Below are 21919 nucleotides of genomic sequence, written 5' to 3' on the forward strand. Positions count from 1 at the left end.
TCCAAATCGGAAAATAAAGGGATAGATAGCCTCTGTCCCTAAGCCTTGTACAGCTCCTTTGGTCTCCTTGATCATAGTTCCGGCCCCTTTAAGTGTGCGTGGGGACGCCGGGACCCTCGGTCTCTGACAGCACAGAAAAAAAAAAAAAAAAAAAAAAAAAAAAAAAAAAAAAAAAAAAAAAAAAAAAAAAGCCTTCCTCTCGGGAACGGGAGGAAACATCTAGGAGGGGGCGGAGGCGCGGCCGGAGCCTGGAGCCCGGAGCTTGAGCGGACGCCCCGCCCAACCCGAGCCCCGCGCCCAGCGCCCCTCGCCTTGCCGCGGAGTGCTGCGCCCGGGGCGGGCCGGGCCGGGGCGGGCGCGGGCGCGGTGGACTGGGCGGCAGTGGGACTCCGACAGGGACCCGCATAGCACGCAGCGACCAGCCTCGGGCTCCGCGGTGGAAGATGCACAGAGCAGGTAGGAGCCCGCGCCACCTTCCGCGCTCCGGCGGCAGGCTCTGCGAGTGGAGCTTGCGGGACCCGGGTTCCAACCCTCTCTAGCAGCCCAGAGTTCGGGTGTTCTGTCCCACGCACCCCGCTGTTGTCCCCCGAGGAAGGGTCCCCTTAGAAACCAGGACACCTCGCCTTCCAAAGCGACCTACTCGTGCCCCCAAACCCCCAGTCCTTCCCCTTCTGTCCTTTGGGTCCCAGCAGGTCCTCGTTCACCCTTTGGTGGCCGCGCTTGGCTCCCGGGCGCCGACGCCAGAGTCTGTTCTGGCACTCCAGGGCTCGACACACCCCGCTCTGCCATCAGACACCGGGGAGCTCCTTGGTTGAGTTAGGAAGCCTGAGCGGTTCCTCTAGATGCACCCCTCTTAAAACCCTCAGCCCAGGCTCCACTACTGGTCCGAGTCCCCGTTACTCCCAGGACCGTCAGCGTCCCTCTTACCCCCTTCCCCCTCGGGTCTCAGTCTGTGAATTAGACTTCACCAGGTCAGGGATTCCGGGAAACACAAAAGTGTTCTCAAAGAAATTTAGTGATCTCTGCCGAGGAGTGCCATTTAGCAGATTGAGAAAGTGAGCCTCAGTCAGATGGGCGGTGCCTGGAATCTGGATTCCCAGCTGCGGTGCACAGGAAAGTTCTCAAAGATGAGCGTGCGCTAGGTAGTAATCCTGAGACCTACCTGCTCCATGCGGTTGTACCCTGTTTTCTTTTACTGCTATCACTGAGCCGAAGAGGAACCCCGTCCTCAGCAAGCACCCTGTTCAGTGCCACACTTCCCAACACACATCCCCAAAGAAACAGGAAGCCACCATTTTGGCTGTCTTGGAACCATATCCTGCTGCTGTTACTGCTGCTGTTGGTGGTGGTGGCGGTGGCGGTAGTGGTGGTGGTGGTGTGTGTGAGGGGCAGGAGGAGTTGAGGCTTTTTAAGAGTGTTTTACTGAAAAGTCATTGTCTTGGGAGCAAGGTGCGGCTGGAGACATTGGGCTGGTCTTACAACTGACTGAGAAGTAGGGCAGCCACCTCCCTGTGTCCAGACATTGGTATTGCTGAGGGTAATTAACGTGGGTCACAGAATTGGGGGGCATAAGGAGGAGAGTCACCACATAGGAGTGGAGAGGACTGGAACAGAGTCCCAGGGCTGGCTACCCACTGCTGTCTGGGGAAGGTTGTAGTCTGGACAGAGGAAGGCTGGCTTTCCCTACTCTCCTAACAAAACAGCTTGGTAACAATGGAGAGAGCCAGTCCAGCTTCCCCATATTTTCCTGTATGAAGCTGGAGCAGGCCCTCCTTTCCTAAGAGTCTGGAGGGTGGAGGGAAACAGAACAAATTTAGATGTAGATTTGACCTCAGCAGGAAGCCTCTGCAGCGGGCACTTTTAGATATAGCTGTCTTGTAATTTGTGTCTGTAGACACGATTCCCTTTTCAGGGTGATAGCCTTCCATGGTGACCTGTGGATGCCACCCTCCCTGCTTCCAGGTCTCAGGGCTCCAGGACTCCCTGGGGTTGGATCTCAGAGCCACCATATGCTTATGTGACCTTGAGCAGGTTTCTTTACTGCTGTCTGTCAGTTTATCTGTCTGACAAATCAAGATGTCTCAGACTTGTCTCTACTAACTAACAATAAATTGAGTGGAACAGGGTCCATCATTAAGCGACAACTGAACATTAACTCATAATTCCCAGGAACTTATAATGGATTACTTACCACTACTGTGTATTCTTTCTGTCAGTCTAGTTAACATCAACAACAACAAATGGGAAACTGAGCTATTCCGATCTGTTCAGGGGCCAAGATAGGATTGAAATCCAGTTTGAGAGCCATTCTGTTGGTACATCCAGGCCCATCTTGGTGCATGGGGGTGTTTGCCTCTTGACTTGTTTTGGGTCTGTTGATGTCCTCGAACTCACAATAGTGCCATGAAAAGGTGGATAGTTCTTTCTTCCCCAGAAGGAAGACGTGGCTTCCAGAGGCAGAGGGATGTAGGATGTATGCACACAGCTGCATGAGAAGGGCTGGTACCAGACTCTAGGCCTCTCCGCACTCTGCCTCCCACTGTCTTCCTGGGAAGTGCCCTGTCGTGGATCACTGGACAAGCTTAACAGCAGCCTAATTAGAAGCCAGCAGGTTTGGCTTGGACTTTCCAGCGGGTGCCTAGGAATGGATGTTAAATTAAGATGCATTGCAAGGTGAAATTGGAAGATAATTGTTCTTGCAACATATGGTCATGAGCGCTGCCCCAGGGGGAGCGGAGGGAATGGCAAGGGAGAGAGACTTGGGATCAGATGTCAGAGTGTCAAAAGAATCTGCAAGAAGCCCCCTGAGTTAGAAGAGCTGGGGGGGATTAACTTTTGGGTCCAATCCTTCACGCTACAGGTGGAGAAACTGAGGCATGAGAAGGGGAGAGACTTGGCCAAGGAGATACCTCCATTTAGTGGCTTAGTCAGGAATGGAGGCTGAGGCTCTGGCTCCCTGTCCAGGGCTCCTTCCCAGCCTCCATCTAACCTGACTCCCGCATGGCTGTGAGGGAGCAGCAGGCATGAATGTGTGAGTGACAGATATTTAATTAAAATCCAGAGAGAAAATAGCAGCTAGTGCCAGCAGCCGGCTGGGAGTGATTTGTATCATCAGGCGCTATTGAAAACGTTCTTTCTTTCTGTTCCCATCTACTAGTTAGCATTTTGACTAAAGGGGTGCTCTGCCTTTGCACTATCCTCAGGTGTGGCAAGTCTCCAGGCATCGTGGGCTTTGGTGACTGGGATGGGGCATATTACCTTCAGGAAGAAAGAAGGCTCTCGGGCAGCCATACCTTCAGGGAGAAAGAAGGCTCTCGGGCAGCCAGAGGGTGCCAGCCAAGTCCATGATGGGGTCCACAAGCAGGAAGTTAAGCTCAACCCAGAGGAACAATTCCAGCGCTGGCTTCACCTATACCCCTCAGACCCCCAAAGCTCAGCCACTGGGATGCACCCGACCCTGAGGGCTTCTTGTTGTCTCTGGGCTCTGCGCATGTTGCCACCTCTGCCGACTTCCCTGGCTCTGTGTTTTTTTTTCCCTTGTGACCCCAGTCCCTTAGCATGTCCATCAAGAGAGCAAACCCCATCCTGGAATCGGGAGCTTTCCCTGCCAGGGTGGCAGGCAGGAGCAAGCCAGGCTGTCCCCTGTGCACTGCTGGGCTTTCCTTTCACCAGTCTCCTTCCTGGGTCCCACTTCTCCCCGTCCATGACTTACATCACATCCCACTATGTCCACCTGTGACAGACGTGCCCCTGAAACCCAGAGCCTGTTGGACACTTCCACTAGGTGTATGATAAGTAACTCAGTTGGACCTGTGCACACCAAAATCCCGGGTCTCCCTTCCCAGCCCTGGCCATCTTGGCTGTTGTGAATAAATTGTCCTGATGTCACTCTTCTGGGTTCTCAGGCTTAAACTTCTTTTATTAGCATTTTGTTACCTGGGAACTTTTCTTCTCCCACACCCATGTCTGCCCATGCACACATCATCCTTCTGAGCTCTGTTTCATCATTGGAGTTGACTTCTTGTTGTCCTGGCCTGGTCCAGGCTCCATCACTGAGGCTGATCTGGAATAGCGTGAGAACCTCCCTTATGTTCCTTATCATGCCCACCCATTGCAGTGTGTTCAGTCTGTCTGTCTGCAGGCGTGTGTCCTCCTGCTCGACCTGCTCCTTAAACCCCTGAGAAAAAGCTCAGGTATCTCCGAGGCTCATCTCCTACACACCTCCTTCTCTCCACTCTTCCCTCCCATAAGCGTTGGCTTCCCTCCTGTCATATGGACACACTAATGAGTCCCAACTTCTCCCTTCTTTTCTACATCTTTTATGACCCCTTTGTGAGACCAGAGGGGTTTGTTGGTATGTATATAGACTCTAGACTAGGGCCCCACACAGGATAGGAGTATAGTATATATGAACCCATGGATCTGGACTAGAGAGACTTGAGTGGGAACTAACTTAAGTCACATTGTAGTCGGACTCAGACACTACTTTTGACACACATCTCACCTGACAAGCTGCCCCTAGTTTCTCTGCCTCAGTGTCCCTGGACTTTACCCTTCTCACTGACACCAGGGTTCCTGATGTTCCACTGTAGGGGAAATGTTCTGTGGGATAAAGGAGAGGTGGTGCAGCAGATGGTGGAAGTAGGAAATCATGTTCTATCCAGGCCTGCTTTGCACCCACCGAGTGACCTCACTCCAGCCAACTGCCGGTGAGGGGCAAGTCAAGGTGCTTTCGATGCCAGACCAGCATCTTTTGATCTCAGGGGGGACATGTGGAAGCACTGTGACTTTAGCACAGTGAGAGATACTGAGTGCTTGTCAGTCCCTGGGCTCCCTCCTGTACAGAAGGCATTTTCTTGCAGGATCACGCCTCAGACCCTACCATAACCTTTTTCAAGGAACAGGCACCTACAGATCAATAGCTTGATTGGATGAAGGATGGGTTGGGAGTGGGGGCAATGCAGCCAGGGTGACAGCTATTTTTCACAGCCTGTCTGTTCCCCGGTCACGTCTCATAGTGCCCATGTTAAATGCCACCTGTTAAGGGTGAGAAATGAGAGCCTCCGCCCCTGAAGAATAAGTCACGCCAACATCTGGCACCTGCTGTTGTGAGCTGGCAGCTGCTATCAAGTGGTATACCAGATGGGGCTGCACTCATGTTGGAAGGATGGGGGCGGGGCAAGAGGATGCCCAAACCTGCAGCAACAGGTACTCCTGTGTGAGCAGTCCCTCTCATGCAAATACCAGACAGGAGGAACTTCTCTCTTCTGTGCATGTCTTTCTATCTTCACAGCATCCCTAAAGGAAACTAGATGGTTGCCCCCATTTTACAGATGGTAAAACTGAGGCTCAGGTCTACAGCTCCTAAGTGCCCAAGTCAGGGTTTGAACCTAGCTAAGCTAACTGTTACCTACAATGACCAGTGACCGGAGCTTATCTTGTTAAACTCCAATTGTGTGTGTGTATGTGTGTGTATTTAGTAAGTTGATGAATATTTTTTCTAAACCAGGAATCATCTGGGCGGGCTAACTCTGGTAGTTCTGACACCTGGGCAGGCTTGAGGGTTGATGTGGAGGACCTAGGGTAGAGTTAAACTTTGGTAATAGTGGTGTCGTCTTTCTCTCTTTCTGGCCTTTAGCCTCCTCCTTCATCCTGTCATAACAGCCCGCACTGGTGAGCAGACTCCCATTACACAATCATGAGCCTCCCCCTCAGCCTGTGCAGTCTTGAATGTGCAACTTTGCCCTCTGCATGATAGTGCCCTGGTGTTTGTGGGTTGTGGTACTGACTTCAGGGTCACACACTGGCATTGCGGTGCCCATGGGAGAGGACCACAGAGAAATCCAAGTCAGTATGGAGCCCCAGGCATGCCACTGTGAATGGAGATACTCGACTCCATTTCAAAGTCTTCTTGTGAAAGAAATGCCAACTAGCTCATTCAAAAGGACTGAGGTGCTCCTTAACCTACAATGGAGTTGCATTCCCATAAAGCCACCGTAAAGTCAAGAGTGCACGTCACACGCCTAACCTCCCAACCGTGCTAGCTTAACTGTGCTCAGAACCTCTAACTTGGCCTGCAGCTGGGCTGAATCATCTCCCCCCAAAAAACCTTCTGCCTCTGCCTCCCAAATTCTGGGATTACAGGCATATCCATGCCCTGTGGTATTTGGATATACTGAGTCCAGTATAATATATTGTGTTTTTTGTTGGTGGTGTTTATTTGTTTTTGAGGCAGGGTTTCACTGTGTAACCTCATGGGCCTGGAATTCTCTGTACAGACCAGGCTGGCAGAGATCTGTCTACCTTTGAGCACTAGAAGTAAAGGTGTGTGCCACCAAAATTGTCACTGTATTTTATTGATATTGTAAATAAGATTGTTAAAGTGACTTTCGCCTATTTCTATTTTACTTTTTTTCCCCCAAGACAGGGTTTCTCTGTGCAGTCCTGGCAGTCCTGGAACTCACTCTGTAGACCAGGCTGACCTTGAACTCAGAAATTAGCCTGCCTCTGTCTCCCAAGTACTGGGATTAAAGGTGTGCGCCACCACTGCCCGCACTTTTTTTTTTTTTTTTTTTTTTTTTTAAAGATGAGGTTTCTCTGAGTTATCCAAGCTGAATGCTGACCCCTTGGGCTCAAATGATCTTCCTGCCTCAGGTTCTTGAGTAGCTGGGGTTTCTAGGGTGGATCCCACGCCTGACATTTCTTTTACAATATGGTAGTGAGAAGGTTAAATGCGTGTAAGGAGCTGGTTTGGTGTCATACGCCTGTGTTTATAGTCTCGGGAGACTGGGGCAGGAGAAACATGAGTTTGAGGCCAGCCTAGGTTACATAGTAAGACTTTGTAAATGTCACAAGTAGTGATAGGTGTGGTCCTTGAGGAGAGCTGCTGGTAGTAACTGCTACAATGTATCAGTGGGCTCAGATGCTGAGGAAGAGACTTATGTTAGAGCACCCCGGTCCTTTGTCACATCTTTTCCTGGGTCAGGGCCAGGCTGGCATCTGGAGCTGCCATCACACTCAGACCTCAGCAAAGATAGACTGAAGATGAGGCCTGTCTGAGGGGAAGGTGTCACCGTGGAGTTACATGTCTGAGAAGTTCACTTTGCTGGAGTATGGGTAGAGATGTCACCAGGCCCTGCTGGCTGCTCAGGAGAGACATGGGACTTGGACCTTGGTGACTGTGCCATTGGTCTGCTTCTTGCCTTATGTCCTACGCTATTCTTCTCAGGGGTTCACCTTCTCCCAGAGGCCTCCCAGTCACGGCAGTACATCCTGGCTAACTCCTGATGCACGTGATCTCTGCATATCCCCTTCCCTGCCAGTCTGTGTGCCTCCGTGTCCCCGAGGTCACAGTCTTTTGTAGCTACCCATGTTAGCATGTGCCATTTCCTTTCTTCCATGACATTTGGGGGTGCTGGCTGGATACTCCAGAAATATGCAGACTTCCTCAAAGGACATACAGCGTTGTGTGTCCTTGATGTGTCAGCTGTGAACAGATGAAGTGATGGCTATTCAATCATAGCATCCCATAGCTGCAGTGCTCTCTCTGTCTCTGTGTGTCTGTCTGTGTGTCTGTCTGTGTGTCTGTCTGTCTGTCTGTCTGTCTGTCTGTCTGTCTCTCTCTCTCTCTCTTTCTCTCTCTCTTTCTCTCCATTGCTCTAACTTCCCAAAGGATTCTCCTCTGGGCCCCGTGATGGCGTCTTGTCTGCAGTGTTGGCCTGGCTGGCTTGGTTAGGGTGCCGATGAACACCAGCTCTGTGAGGACCCTGGGAGCCTGACCGTCAAGTTCATCTTTTACTCATGGTGGCAGGGCACACAGAGATCATTCAATCCGTAGTTTCTAGTGAATGAATGAAAAGATCTTAGCACATTGTCCAAGGTACACGGGATTTTGTTGAGCTGATTGTTGTTAGCTGGACTGTGGAGGAAGCTCTGTTCCCCTGTTCACAGAATGAACTGTTACTATTAGGTCAAAGACTTTCTGTGTTTCAGATAGGATCTCATGTGGCCCAGGCTGGTCTTGAACTCACTATGTTGCTAAGGATGACCTTGAATTTTTGATCACCTAGCTTCTACCTCTCCAGACCTAGGATACTAGGTTTATGGGGGCTGGGAATCAAATTTGGGGTTTCCTGCATGTGAGGCAAATATTCTAGTAATGAGGCTATATCCACATCCCTGATAAAGGATTTCAAGGATGTGGGAAAGGGGATGAAGGTCTGAGACAAGTCATAGAGTGGGAACTCTCCTCCACCCTTCTTTTACCAGGCTGTGTGAACAGTTTTGAGCATCAGCTAATTGTGTTCCTTCTTCTTGTCTCTGATTTGCTCCGCAGAGTCACCAAAACCACCACTTGCTCCCAAGCCAAAGGTTACTACCAACCCTTACGCACCGGCAGCCAAGTTTCCCCCCTCACAAAGGCCTGACAGCTTCCCCAGTCCCAACTCCATGTCCAGGGGCCCCAAACCCCCCATTGCTCCTAAGCCCAGATTGACTGGCCCCAGTGAGCACCTGAACAACAGCCTCGGCAAATGCAGCAATGGGAGGCTGCTCTGCGAGGACCGAGGCCTGTACGACGGACACCACTCCATGCTGAATTGCTTGGAGTTGGAGACTGATGAGCAGTACATCATGGTCCCCAGGGCTCCACAGAAAGAAGACACTCCCGTGGATGGGGCTACCGAGGAGCCAGGGTTTGAGGGGGAAGTCCAGGAGCATGGTACAGAGCAGACAGGAAATGAGGGGGACCTGGAAGCTCCAGATGAAGAGGCACCAAGCAGAGACAGTGAGGAAGGCATGGTCCACACTCTGGAAGATGAAGACTGTGATCAAGATCCAGAGACAGATGGGACCCCAACAGCCCCAGATGAAGGGGCACCAAGCAGAGACAGTGAGGAGGCTGAGGAGGACTGTGATCAGGGCCCAGGTATGGAGGAGCGTCCCATGAGTGAGGAGGAGGGAGAAGAGGAGGAGGTGAAGGAGCACGTGTACAACAGTGATGACAGGGTACCCTGGGATGGAGAGGAGTCCTTCCCCAATGAGGCCATTCTCACACATGTCCGCTCTCAGTCCCCTGAAGTTCCCTGTGGGGAACCAGGCCTTCCTGAGACTCCTGGGGAGGCAGAAGAGGATTGTGAAGACGTCTGTAACAATGCAGAACCTGGGAATCCCAATCAGGATACTGGTCAGGACACAGAAGATGCCAGCATGGGATCCCCTGAGAGTGAGGTGTCCCCAGATGTCCAGGAGCAAGAGGCAGCAACGGACAACCCTGAGGTCTTTGAGGAGGACTCTGCGGATGCTGCAGAAGGTGAGGATCAGATAGACCAGGAGGAACCACCCAATGGCGATGAGGAAGCCTACAACAGAGACTCCGCAGCAGCCACCATGCAGGTGGGAGAAGACCTCGAAGAGGCTGGACACCATGTGCAGGAGGACCCTGCTGAGGAGAGCTGCCAGATCATTCCCTTTGAGAGCGACAGTGTGGAGGAGGATTTCTCACCTACACTCACAGAGAATCCCTACGAGATTTTCCCAACCGAGAGTACTTCCTTCTGCAATAACACCTATTCCCTTGACGAGTCAGCCAATGGGCAGGAGCCAGTGTGCGAGATCTGTGTGGAGGAGGTGCCTGCTGTTGGCCCTTCGCTTAACCAGCATGATTCTCAACAAGATGGATCTGGAGAGGACTCCCCGGTGGTCCCTGATGTGGTGGTCGTGCCAGAGAATGAGGGGCCCGTGGATGATGCACTCAGCAGTCCATATGTGATGGGAGTTGGCTTGCTGAGCCCTGGAGAGGGAGCACAAACAGACACCCAAGCTGCATCAGGCACTCTGAGTGGGTACAGTACATGGGAGGAAGGGGACTCTGAAGGAGGGCAGGTCCCGGCGGATAGGAAGAATATTGCCACGAGGGCCCGGCCTCACTCTGGGAAGGTGGCTGGTCATGTTCCAGAAACTGTTCTAGAAGAAACGGGACCAGAAGCCTGTTCACCAGGCATGGGCATCAGAGATACCAGTGATGAGGTGAGGAAGATAGGTATATTGCCAGAGGGAAAGCCTCCTGAGTCTGTTCGGGCCTTGCCGGCCAAGCCCAGAGCATTTACTCTCTACCCAAGGTCCTTCTCTGTAGAAGGCCGGGAGAGTCCCCTGTCCATGTTCCGGGAGCCAGAGGGAGCCGGGCTAGACAGCCATCGTGTGAGGAGGAAAGAGGACAACCTCTCTCTGCCGGGCGCCATCGGCTCCTCCGGTAGCTTCTCACAGCGCAGCCACCTGCCTTCCAGTGGCACCTCCACACCATCCTCTGTGGTTGACATCCCGCCCCCTTTCGACTTGGCCTGCATCACGAAGAAACCCATCACTAAAAGCTCGCCCTCGCTCCTGATAGACGGAGACACCCTGGAAAAAGCCTCCAAGAAGAAGAAGTCCTCCTTCAAACGCTTCCTGGAGCTGACGTTCAGGAAGAAGACAGAGAGCAAGGTGCACGTGGACATGAACCTGTCCTCTTCCAGGTCTTCCTCCGAGTCCAGCTACCATGGTCCAGCCAGGGTCCTGGAACTTGACCGAAGAAGCCTCAGCAACTCGCCCCAGCTCAAGTGTCGCATGGGAAAGCTCCGGGCCTCTGACTCCCCGGCCTCCCTCATCTTCTACAGGGACAGCAAGAGGAGAGGCGTCCCCTTCAGCAGGACCGTGTCCAGAGTGGAGTCCTTCGAAGATCGCTCCCGGCCGCCCTTTCTGCCTCTACCCCTCACCAAGCCACGATCCATCTCATTCCCCAATGCCGACACTTCGGACTATGAGAACATTCCAGCCATGAACTCGGACTATGAGAATATCCAGATCCCCCCTCGCAGGCCTGTGAGGACTGGCACTTTCACAAAGCTGTTCGAAGAACAGAGCCGAGCCCTCTCCACCGCAAATGAAAATGACGGCTATGTGGACATGAGCAGCTTCAATGCCTTCGAGAGCAAGCAGCAGAGTTCAGAGCAGGAAGCTGAGAGGTACGTGAGTGGCGGGTCCTTTCTCACAGTGTGGGCCTGTGTGAGGTGTGTGTGGGGGGGAGTGGCGGCTCCGTTTCTTTCTAGCTGTGTGAGTTGGGGTGAGTGGCTCTACCTCCCCAAACCACTGTCACTTCACCTGGAAAGTGGGGCTCATGTTTAGGAAGACCGGAGTAGCTTGTCTGTGTGAGACTGCAATATAAAGGGGACAGTTCTCATGCATGTCTAAGGGAGATTGCTGTCACACACACACACACACACACACACACACACACACACACACACAGCAACTAAGCAAGAACGTTCTGGAATCTGGCCAAACTAAATATCTTTCACCATCAGAAAAATACCCTAATTGATTGATGCCTTCTTATTGTGTACACGTAGAACTAGAAAAGACAATTTATTTAAACTGTCCAAAGAGCTCACGATGCCTCGAGCTGAATTTCTGAATAGAAGTCTTGAAGAGGTGTATCTAAGTTGATTTTTAAAAACTGGATCACTTTGAAGGTGGGAGCGGAACACTGCGGATATTGAACAATAGTGGGTTTTTCTGCTTCCCTTCCCTCCGGCTGAAAGCCCCTCACTTAGCTTACCTGGACTGGCTGTTCCTTATGTATTGTAGATGCAGCCTAGATAGGGCACAGCAGCCTGTCTGCTTGCACCTCGCTGGGTGCTCTCATCTGAGTCACAGACAATTCCCCAAGGTTGCAGTTTAATGTGGGGAACTAAATGGCCTTGCCTGCCGCCTGGTGACACCTGCCAGGCGTGCCCAGGGAGCTAGCTGCACACCAGGCGTGCCCGGGGAGCTGCAAGGGAGCTAGAAAGAGACCATGGCTGGCCCTGGCCTGGAGAAGCCTGGTAAGGTGTGCCAGCTTCATTTCCTGGAGTATGCCACGTGGCTCCCACCTGGGTTCCATCTTCTCCCTGCACCCTGGCCAAGCGAGGACAACATTCATTCTTGGTTTGTTTACCAGTGTGAAAGTAGACACCAGCCTCAGAGAGGGACTGAATTTAATGTGGAGAGTTCTCACTAGAGACTGGAGCTGACTGGTTTATTTCATTAATAAGTATCACATGGTCCCAGTTAGATCCAGCCCTGTTTCAACCTTGCAGCACTGGTGGAAACAAGACCACGTTTGAAACACAGCATCTTCAGGTGTAACACATGCTCGCCCAGCTTGCTAGTTTTTGCCATTCTCTGGCGGCTGGGAACTCATCTCTTCCCAGAATTCCCTCCCTGGGGTTCCTGGACTGCTGAATAATAGGAAGTTTTTGGTTTGCTTTGTTTCCCTAAGTCATGGTTTCCCTGTGAAGCCCTGACTGATGTGGAACTCAGTAGGCAGATTAGATAGGCTTTGAGCTCAGAGATCTGCCTGCCTCTGTCTCCTAAGTTCTGGAACACGCTCCGAAGATGTTCTGTGTAACTGAGGCAATATCCCTCATGTCTCGTTTCTACCTACCCAGCTCACACCACCTTGTCTCTCAAGGCAGATAAGTTGACTGGTTTCATCTTTTGGGTGACAGCCTTTTGAAGATTAAAACACACTTCTGCGGAACCACAGTTTTATTGTCGAAGGGATGTTTCAGATGTCATTGTGTCCCGCAATGGAAGGGAAAACTGAGGGGCAGAGAGGAAAAAGGGAGTTGCCCAGGGTCTCACAGGTTTGGGAGAAACCCATTCTGCGACTCAGACTTCCCAACTCCTAACCTAAGAATTTGCAGTGAGTCATGCTAAGGGATACCGGGGTGGGTTGTAAAAGCTGTACACTATAAGCCCACAGGTAGGGCCTTCCCCTCTTAGTGTGTATACTGTGCCCAGTGGGGTTGTGCAGTACACAGGCACTTGGCTATATGCAAAGCCTTCTGTACTTTCCCCTTCCCGGATACAAAAGGAAAGGTCCACAACAGGAAATAAAATATTCAAGAAAATGCTAATGGTACTGGGTCTTGACAGTTCACTGTGTGCCAGGTACTGTGCTTGATGCTTTCCTTGTTAGCTTACATCTGCGGTTGCAGGAACTGGCCTGAGGGGTCCTGAGCCCTCACATCCAGAAGCACTCCGGCCCCTCTGACTGACGCTGTTCCACCAGGGACCTGACTGGGTGATTCTCAGTGCCAGTCAGGCAGATGGTTGAGCTGTCTTGACTTCCTGTTGGAAGACAGGAAGATGAAAACAGAGGAAAAAATCCCTGCCCCGGGCATAGCAGGCCTGGGCAGGTGAGAGGCTCAGGGTGGTATGGGGCTTCGCCTGAGTGGGCGTCCTAAATAAGGCGGAGGGCACGTGGAACAGAGAAGCAGCTGGGTGCCTGAGGTTGGGGAGCAGATGAGGCAGGTGGAGGAGAGGCACTTACTTCCTCCCTCAGCAGAAGCCAAGGCAATTGTTAAGAGCTCTGAGAGGAGGCTGGACGGAGGCTCTGGAGATGCATCCTGAGGAAGGTCCCAGAATGGGCAGCGTGCTTAGGAAATGGCTGAGGGCCCCATTTACCTCTGCCTAGAGAGTGGGAGGGAGTTCTTGTTCAAGTCAGCTAGGAATAAAGGATACTAGGTGTTATGGTGGGGTTTGGAATGAATGTGCCCACGACTGTAAGTAGAAAGTACTTATAAAAATTAGGTAAAGGGGGGAAAGTAAATTAGCTTAGGAGCAGTCTATCTTGAGACGGTTACTTTCCAGGTTGTGAACCCCAGGCCTGGTTTCTGAATCAGGTAGAGGCTCACCCTTGCCCCCTACCCCCCACCCCCCGACGCTGCTTACCATGGTCGGAATGGTCGGAGGCGTCAGGATGCCCAGAAGGTGGTCAGACTTGACGTCTAGAACCATGACTGCTTCCCACTGAAAGCATTTTCCTCCAAGACACAGGACTAAGCTGGCTCCTTGGAACATGGGTTTGGATCTGAAGTCTGGGCATGGCCTGGGCCAGGGGTGATGGTGAAGTGTCCTCTCTGCAAGTTGCTTTCAAGCCCAGGGACAGTGTTGTGAGCAGGGACGTCACAGGATGCAGCTCACAAAGTGTAAGTGAGAGTTTGTAAGAGGCTTTGCCATCTCTAAATTTGACTTTTTTTTTTTCTGAACAGACTCTCTTTCCAGCAGGATGCTGGCCTCAGCAGTCAGGAGTCTCTGTTTGGGGACTTCCTCTGCGAGGACCTGTGGTTCACAGGCCAGGAGCTAAGCTGGGCTTCTTTGGTGACAGGGAACTTTTGAGCCTAGAGGGAACAGAACCGTGTTTTGTTACGTGACCTGTCTGAGCATTACAGTTCCTAGGTGCGTCCCATGCTGACAGAGAGCCGATCTGACCCAGCAGGCAAGTGTGGTACCTTGTCCTGCACGCCCCCATTTCAGCTTGCCTGGTATTCCTGCTTCTTGTGCGTCGGTGAGTCTGCTTCCTTCGGCCTCCTGCCTCAGCACAGGTTGCGCCTCTGTGTCCCTTGTCCTCAAGAGTTACTGTGAAAACTTTTAAGTTACTGAAAAGCTCCACACTTGACAGTGAGTGTCCTTGTGTCCACTCCCTAGGTCCTGCCACGCCCTTCCTGCAGTGTTGGCTGTCTCTTAGCCCTCTGTCAGTCTGTCACACACTGCTCTGGGGACACTGACCTAGTCACACAGATACCCATGAGCTGCTGCTACATGTGTAGACTTCTCACCCACACCATCCTGGTACTGTGGCTCTCCTGCTGCTTGTCAGTCAGGCTCATAACCTTGAGTCTACTATCACAGTCAAGCGATCAGCAAATATCTGCTGTTAAGTGACATGAATGAAGGTCAAATTTTATGGATGTAGGATTTGAACTCGCTTCCAGAGATGCTACATCTGGAGGCAGAAACAGGGTCCTTCCCTCTCCCCCTCCCTCTCCCTCTCCCTCTCCCTCTCCCTCTCCCNCTCCCTCTCCCTCTCCCTCTCCCTTCCCCCCCCACACCCTTTCTGCCTATGTATGCCATGATGCTCCTGTCTCCATCGCAAGGTCTTAGATTGGGGAACTTTGGAGTGAATTGTTATCCTCTGCTCTAGTGCCCCCTGGAAGGCCCTGAGCTGCAGGTAACAAGCAGGCAATACTAATCTAGATCCCTGTGCAGCACTGCCTCTGACACCAATGCCAGGACCAATGGTCTAGATTCCATGAGCACACTGGAGCCAGTGCCTGTTACATTGTTACCATGCGACTGTATTACCATGCTACCATGTTACCAGCCAGAGCTGGGATAAACGTGTAGCATGCAACTAGATAGGAATCCCCTGGCCCCATTTTCAGATGAGAAGACTGAGGCTTGCTGAACTAAGGCTGAATGTTCTCTGTCACATAGAGAGTAAGTGACCAAACCAGGGTTGGAACCCAGGCCTGCCTGACTCTCCATTCTGGGCTGTTTCTGTTTGTACTGCTGTTTGTTTTCCATAGTGAAGAGGTCCCACTCTGTGTTGTTGTTAACCTGACATCTGCTGAGGTGCTCCCTGAAGAAGAAAGGGTGCTCAGGCCCCATCCCCAGTGCTAGCCTTGCTGAGTCTGGAGGAGCCCAGGGGATATAGAAGAGGGGTGTGCTTTCCTATCTGATGGCCCATGGGCTTCTAGTGCCTCTGGCAACTTACCTGCTAGCCATGTGTTAATGGTGTGCCCAGACATCTTTCCTTGCTTCTCTTTGGCCTCTGGTGACCACCTATGCCTGAGGGACAGCCAGGAACTCTGGTTTTGGGATTCCACCTTCGGGGGAATTCTCATGCTCACCAGGGGAATTATAGGAGCAGAATCTATGTACTTGTGTCTGCAAAGAGAGTCACGGGAGTTCTGAGGAATAAGGCTCAATTCACTCTGCTTCCCTTGGTCCAGTCACGCTCTGGTGGCAGGCAGAACCTTGCTGTGCTCCATGTGCATGAGGAGGGTTGGGACAATCAGGGAGGGGTTGCCTTGACTGGCAAATGGTGCCCGTGTGAGAAGCAAGTAGTTATGCACCAGATCCTATGCTAAGTAGCACGCAAGAGGGGATGGGCGAGGGAAAAGGAGGAACTTGAAGCATAGCCCAGAACAGTGAGATTTCCACATACTGGACAGAGGAAGGGCAAGAACAACGCAGACACGTCCCATTTGCAATCAGAAGCAGCCTCTAGGCCTCTGTTCTGGAAGACACTCACCTCAGAAGTAGACATGGAAAACGCATGGAGGGGGCTGGGTGAAAGTCGTAAGGATCAAGCTCAGATATGTGCTTTCTCTGATGTTCCTGTAGGGCACTACACGGGCTCAGTGGGGTCACCCTGCTACAGATGCCTATGGGACCCTAGTCTCTTCAGCTCTGTCCAGGTTGTGGGGTAAAGCCCCCTCCCAGTGTCTGTGAACTAGCGGGCAGAGGGACAAATAGAGGCGATGGGGGTGAGCCAGGAGGATCACAGTGTCTCCACTCCCCAAAGAGCAGTCTGTACCGGGGGAGCCACCAGAGGTGGCTCTTGGTTGAGGAGCAGGATGGTAAAGAATGTTGGGGATCTGGGGGAAAAGCCGGCCCGGCCATGAATCTGGAGGGCCAAGTATGTGGCTGTGAGGTGGGGGCGGGGGGTATGGGGAACAGCTGAGGACACCTCCTGGACAAGCTGTATGACCCTGAGTATTTTGGGGCACAGGAAGGCCATAGCAGTCTTCGTGCAGGATGTTGGCACTTTGCTGACAGATGGGACCTGGAGGAAAGAGATAGGGTGGGCATGTTAGAATGGCTGTGGTTCCGTCACTAGATGATGAAGATAAAGCTCAGTTTGCTGAGGGAGAGGTGGGAGTGGGACTCTGCCTCCAGAGCATATACAGCCCATCCTTCTTCAGCAACTGTCAACCCTGGAGCCCCGTAGATGGTCCCCGCATTGGTCTTTCTCTTCTCTTGTGAGTCTTTGAAAGTCTGTCCAGTCCCAAAGAAATAAGGCTTGCATTTGTTTCCCATAAAAGACAAGAGATAGGAAACATAAGAGCTTACGTCTTTAACCCGAGAGTTAAATGAGTGAGCTGAACTATAACCGTGAGGTAGGAAGAGGTGAGTCTGCAGGCAGGCTGACCAACTCCTCCAGCACAGCACCCAGAGAGGCTCCTCCAGCCCCGCCCCCAGCATCCTTGTGCTCTAGGATTCAGGCTACTTCCATCTCTTCCATCCACAACCAGGGCTGCAGCCTTTGCTCTCCCCAGTGTCTCTGTAAACAAAGGTGTTTTGTAGCCTGAGCAAGGGTAGGCTCTGGTCTCCTGCTGATGGCCCCAGGGTACTGAGAGAGGAGTGGCAGGCCTTTGCTTCTCCTAGCATGGTCTACCTCAGCAGTCTTCCTCCATCATTATGCTCTTGACAAATGAACTCAAGCGGCGCTTTCATTAAATTCCGTCGGAGGGACCTGTAACTGCCATACAGATCATCGGAATCTCAAGACCAGCACGTGCGAGCACGCGGCCGTGCGGCTTGTTGAAATTGACTGATGAGAATATTCAGTTTTTAATTTTCTGACTTAAAATAAGACCATCTGCAGCTGTTTCTTTTAGCAATAATTTTTAATTAAATGCAATAAAAATTTACAGGGAACGACCTAATAAGAAAATTGTGTCAGGAACATGCTTATTGGAACATTGCTAGCGTGATATTAATCCCTTCCCCACCCCGACCATTCTTTTTTTTTTTTTTTTTTTTTTTTCTCTCTTTAATGTAATGAAACCCTGATTGTTAATCACGACGTGATTTTCGCTTCATAAAGTCAAGGCTTCCCTGTGGGAAGAGCAGCAACCATTCTGTTTAATAGCAGACAATTTCGTGGTAGGAGTCCTTTGGTAGAATGTGGAGAATGGTTGCCGTGACCAGCTGAGCCCCAGAGGAGGAGAGGGGCTTTGTTCTAGTCTGCATTTCTGAGGTTCTCCTTTGTCCCTCCCTGCTCCATGGGATGAGCCACTAATAGCCGTCAAAGACCTATCCAGAGAGCAAAGCCACTGGTGGCTGCTGTAGTCGGTCAGTATCTTGCTGTTTCCGCCATTGTCTGAGCTCCTAGGCAGAGTGGGAGACGGACAGGGGTCTCACCTGGCTGTGACAGTTCTCAGAAGAGTCGGGCTAGAAACATGCATGCCATAGGCCAGCAAGCTTTTGAGAAAGAGAGGAGAGCTGCATGCTAGATCGAGAGCAGCTGCTGCCAGGGAGGGCTTCTCCGAGGAGGTGATGCCTGAGGGGGACTGGGCAGTGGTCAGCTGTCCTCCAGGAAGGGGCATGCCTGGTGGAGGGAACAGCAGGAATGGAGACCCTTGCTCCTAAGGCTGAGAAGGAAGGAGGCTAGCCAGACCAGAATCTGAGAAGCAATGGGGCAAGTGAGGCTGGGATAGACGGGGGCCTTGGGTTTTACCTGGGCGAGACATTTCTGCAGCGACATGAGGCTCTTCTGTCCTTTAGATTTGTGGTGACCCCATTGCAGTCAGGGCTCAGTCCTCAGCTTGCTGCTATTGGGAAGTGGTGTGGACCGTATGTGCACAAGTGTGTGCCTGCCTCTGTGTGTGTGTGTGTGTGTGTGTGTGTATGGTGTGCCTGCCTCTGTGTGTGTGTATGGTGTGCCTGCCTCTGTGTATGTTGTATTCCTGCCTCTCTGTGTGTGTGTGTATGTTGTGTTTATTGTGTGTGCCTGTCTCTCTGTGTGTGTTGTGCCTGCCTCTGTGTGTGTTGTGTTCCTGTCTATGTGTTGTGTGTGTTGTGTGTGCCTGTCTGTGTGTGTGTTTGTGTGTGTGTTGTGCCTGCCTCTGTGTGTGTTATGTGGCTGCCTATGTGTGTGTGGTGTGTGTTCCTGCCTCTGCTTCTGTGTGTGGTGTGTTCCTGCCTCTCTGTGTGTGTGTTGTGTGTGCCTGTCTGTGTGTGTGTTTGTGTGTGTGGTGTGCCTGCCTCTACGTGTGTGTGTGTGTTGTGTGTGCCTACCTGTTTGTGTGTGTGTGCTGTGCCTGCCTCTGTATGTGGTATGTGTGCCTGCCTCTGTGTGTGTGTTTGTGTGTGTGTGTGTGTTGTGTGCCTACCTGTGTATGTGTGGTGTGCCTGCCTCTGTGTGTGGTGTGTATGTATTGTGTGTGCCTGCTTCGGTGTGTATTGTGTTGTGTGTGTCTGCTTCTGTGTATGGTGTGTATTGTGTGGTGTGTGTATGTGGTGTGTGTGTCCTGCCTCTGTGGTATGTGTGTGTATGTGTGTGTGTGCCCATGTATGTGTATGTGCCTGTGGGGGGAGGGGTTCACATGTGCCACAGCATACATACAGAGATCAAAGGCTAGCCTTGGGTGTCCATCTCCACCTTTGCCTTAACTGAGACAGGGTCCTTCCCTGTTTACTGTTGCTGTGTAGACAGGTTGGCCTGTGAGCCTGTAGAGATTCTCTGCTGCCTTTCCCTTCAGGAGCGCTGGGGATTATAGGTGTTGGCACTGCTGTATCCAGCTTTGACATAGGTTCTGAGGATCCAAACTTGGGTTGTCAGGCTTGTGTGGTGAATGCTTTAACCACTGAACCACCAGCCCACCTCACCCCTCACCCCCAGTGATGAAAATTTAAGCGGTGAGGCCAATGAGAGGTCTCCCAGTGCACAGGCTCTTCCCCTCGCTCCTCTTTTGTTCTCTAACCACAGCTAACAGCAGCTTTGCTCCATCTTGCACAAGGCCTGTGATTGGTGCCTCACCACAGCAAAGGGGCCAAGGAAGCACAGGCTAGACCTTCCAATGCTGAGCCAGCAAAATACGCTGTCTTTTTAAGTTGGTGCTCTCAAGTATCGATTCCAGTTACAGAAGACTGGCTCACAGGATCCAAAGCTGTTCCCGTCATGCTGACTCTCAGGATGATTTTACTGGGGCTGACGGTCTGTTGGGTTGGCAGGTAATTTGAAGCTACTACAGAGTGTCTGCCGTCCAGAGTGGGCCTCTGCTCTATCTAACGTGATCTGGACTGTCTTGGGACTGTCTTTGTTGTTTTAGGACATGTGGTCTCGGGTCTCTCTACTTCTCTGCCTGGTCTGGAGTCATGAGTTGCTCTGAATGCCTTTGTAGATGGCAGGGTTGGCTCAGCCGCTCTGTCAGAGGATGATGGGAGAGTGTTGAAAAAACTGGGAGGAGACTTGAAAAGGAGATGTTGCTGAACTGGGACTCGTACCGTCTATAGGAAGCAGTTTGCTGTGAGTAGTAGGGAACCGTGCAAGGTTTGGAGCAAGAAAGAGCCAGCACTGTCCTTGTCCACAGAGAAAGAGAAGACTCTGACAAGTGGCCAAATGACTAGGCATTGAGGTTTGGCAGCAAGGCCTGCTGCTGTAACCTCTGTGGTTTGATGGTTCTCCAACACAACTTCAACTATGGCTTAGAGAAGAGTGACCATGAGCTCTGCTGACTCTGAACTCTTCAGTGTAGGAAACTCAGGAACATCAAGTGGCTGATGGAGTTTGTCACCCATGACCCAATAGTGATAGGCAGCAAGACAAGGGGAGAGAATGAGCTCACATCAGCTCTGACCCTACCTTCCATGGGACCTGAGCTCCGCTTGCCCCACCTGTCCTAGCTTCGTCTCTGGGCTGCCAGAGTAGGTGTAGGTGGCACATGCCAAGCACATCCTTAGGGCTTCCAGCAGCAGCTCGGCCAGCCTATGCTTCCCAGGGGTGCCTGCTGTACAGGAGCCTTGTGGAGCTCACGTTGTACCCTTGCACGATAGACGGCTCAGAGTTAATGTGACCAGTCACGAAATTCGCCCTGAGGTACTGTTTGGAGTCTGTGTTAACACATGAGAAACTGAGGCATGAAATGATTGAGCAAGGCAGCCAAGGTCAGTTAGTTGATCAACAGCAGGGCCACTATGTTCTCCTGTAGTTTCCAGCTACGCAGCAAGGACCCTGCTCACTCTGTGGGTTATCACCCATTCAAGTTTGCAGAATGTCCTGTTGAGGAGAGCAGAGGAAGAAACAGAATAGGTTCTGAGTAGCGGCAGGATTTGTAAGGCAGTAAGTGCCAGAAGAGAACCAGAAGGGGTATGCCTCTAGGCCTGGGCTCTGCCCTCTTTCTGGTTTACCCCCTTTGCAAGCTTGCCAACCGGAACTGACGTCCACTCGCTCGAGCTACAGATGCTGCAGAGGAGTGCGAGTCTTTCAGAATGTCATCGATGTTCGGAATAAGGCAGCTTATAATGACCACACTCAGTTTTTCCTGCCCGAGGCCAAAGCTGAGGCTCAGTTGTAAGCACTTTCCTGGCATGTGCAAGGCTCCGAGTTCAAGTCCCAGCATCACCATCACCCCCCCAAATCCAAACACAGAGGGAAACACTGACTATCCCGGGGTTAAAGGCACAGGCTGTGTGTCAGGTGACAATCCCTCAGAGTGTCTGGCATGCTTGGGGAAAACCCCGGACAGCCTATTCCCCATCCCCTTTGCTGTGGTGGCACGAATCACAGGCCTTGTGCAAGGTGGAGCAAAGCTGCTGTTAGCAGTAGTTAGAGAACAAAAGACCATGGCTCCTCTGTGTTCTTGAGGAAGAACACATTCTTTTCCCTAGGAGCCAAGGTCTTTGAAGGATGCTGGTGGCTCCAGGGTCCCAAGGACCATGTCAGCTGCTGCTGAAAGTGACAAGGCTCCCTTGGTCTTGGAGGAGCCTGGGTCTCTGACCCTGTTCCTGTGGATGAGCGTCTTGGGCAGAGATTGTTTTCAGTCATGATGTGGCTGGTCTCCATGTAAACAGAACGCCTGTCCACATACACAGTTGCCTAGAGCCCTGGCTAGTGCCCAGGGGGAGTTTCTCCAGGTTAAGGCATGAACCCAAGAACTTGAAATGTCAGACTTGCTTTCATGAACCAATTCCATGATTCCAATTAAGCAAGTTACAAAAATCAAAATCTTGTGTTACAGTAGAGTCTGCTCAAGGGCCGTAGTCCTATTGTGGCAAATTAGGCATGTCTGGTGGTGCTGTCCTGGGAAGAGATGAGCTCCCTGTCATG

General features: G+C 51.8%; 1 protein-coding gene across 1 annotated transcript in view; it reads left to right on the top strand.

Annotated features, from left to right (window-relative positions):
* Positions 1 to 312: 312 nt before the first annotated feature.
* Fgd5 (FYVE, RhoGEF and PH domain containing 5) overlaps positions 313 to 21919 on the top strand; it is a 98891-nt gene continuing 77284 nt past the window's right edge. Inside the window, exons 1-2 of the mRNA XM_021190282.2 lie at positions 313 to 456; positions 8336 to 11000. Coding sequence (XP_021045941.1) covers positions 444 to 456; positions 8336 to 11000 — 2678 coding nt within the window. The 5' untranslated portion in view covers positions 313 to 443. The remainder of the gene's footprint in view (positions 457 to 8335; positions 11001 to 21919) is intronic.

This window comes from Mus pahari, chromosome 2, assembly GCF_900095145.1.
Source record: "Mus pahari chromosome 2, PAHARI_EIJ_v1.1, whole genome shotgun sequence".
Taxonomy (NCBI): Eukaryota; Metazoa; Chordata; class Mammalia; order Rodentia; family Muridae; genus Mus; species Mus pahari.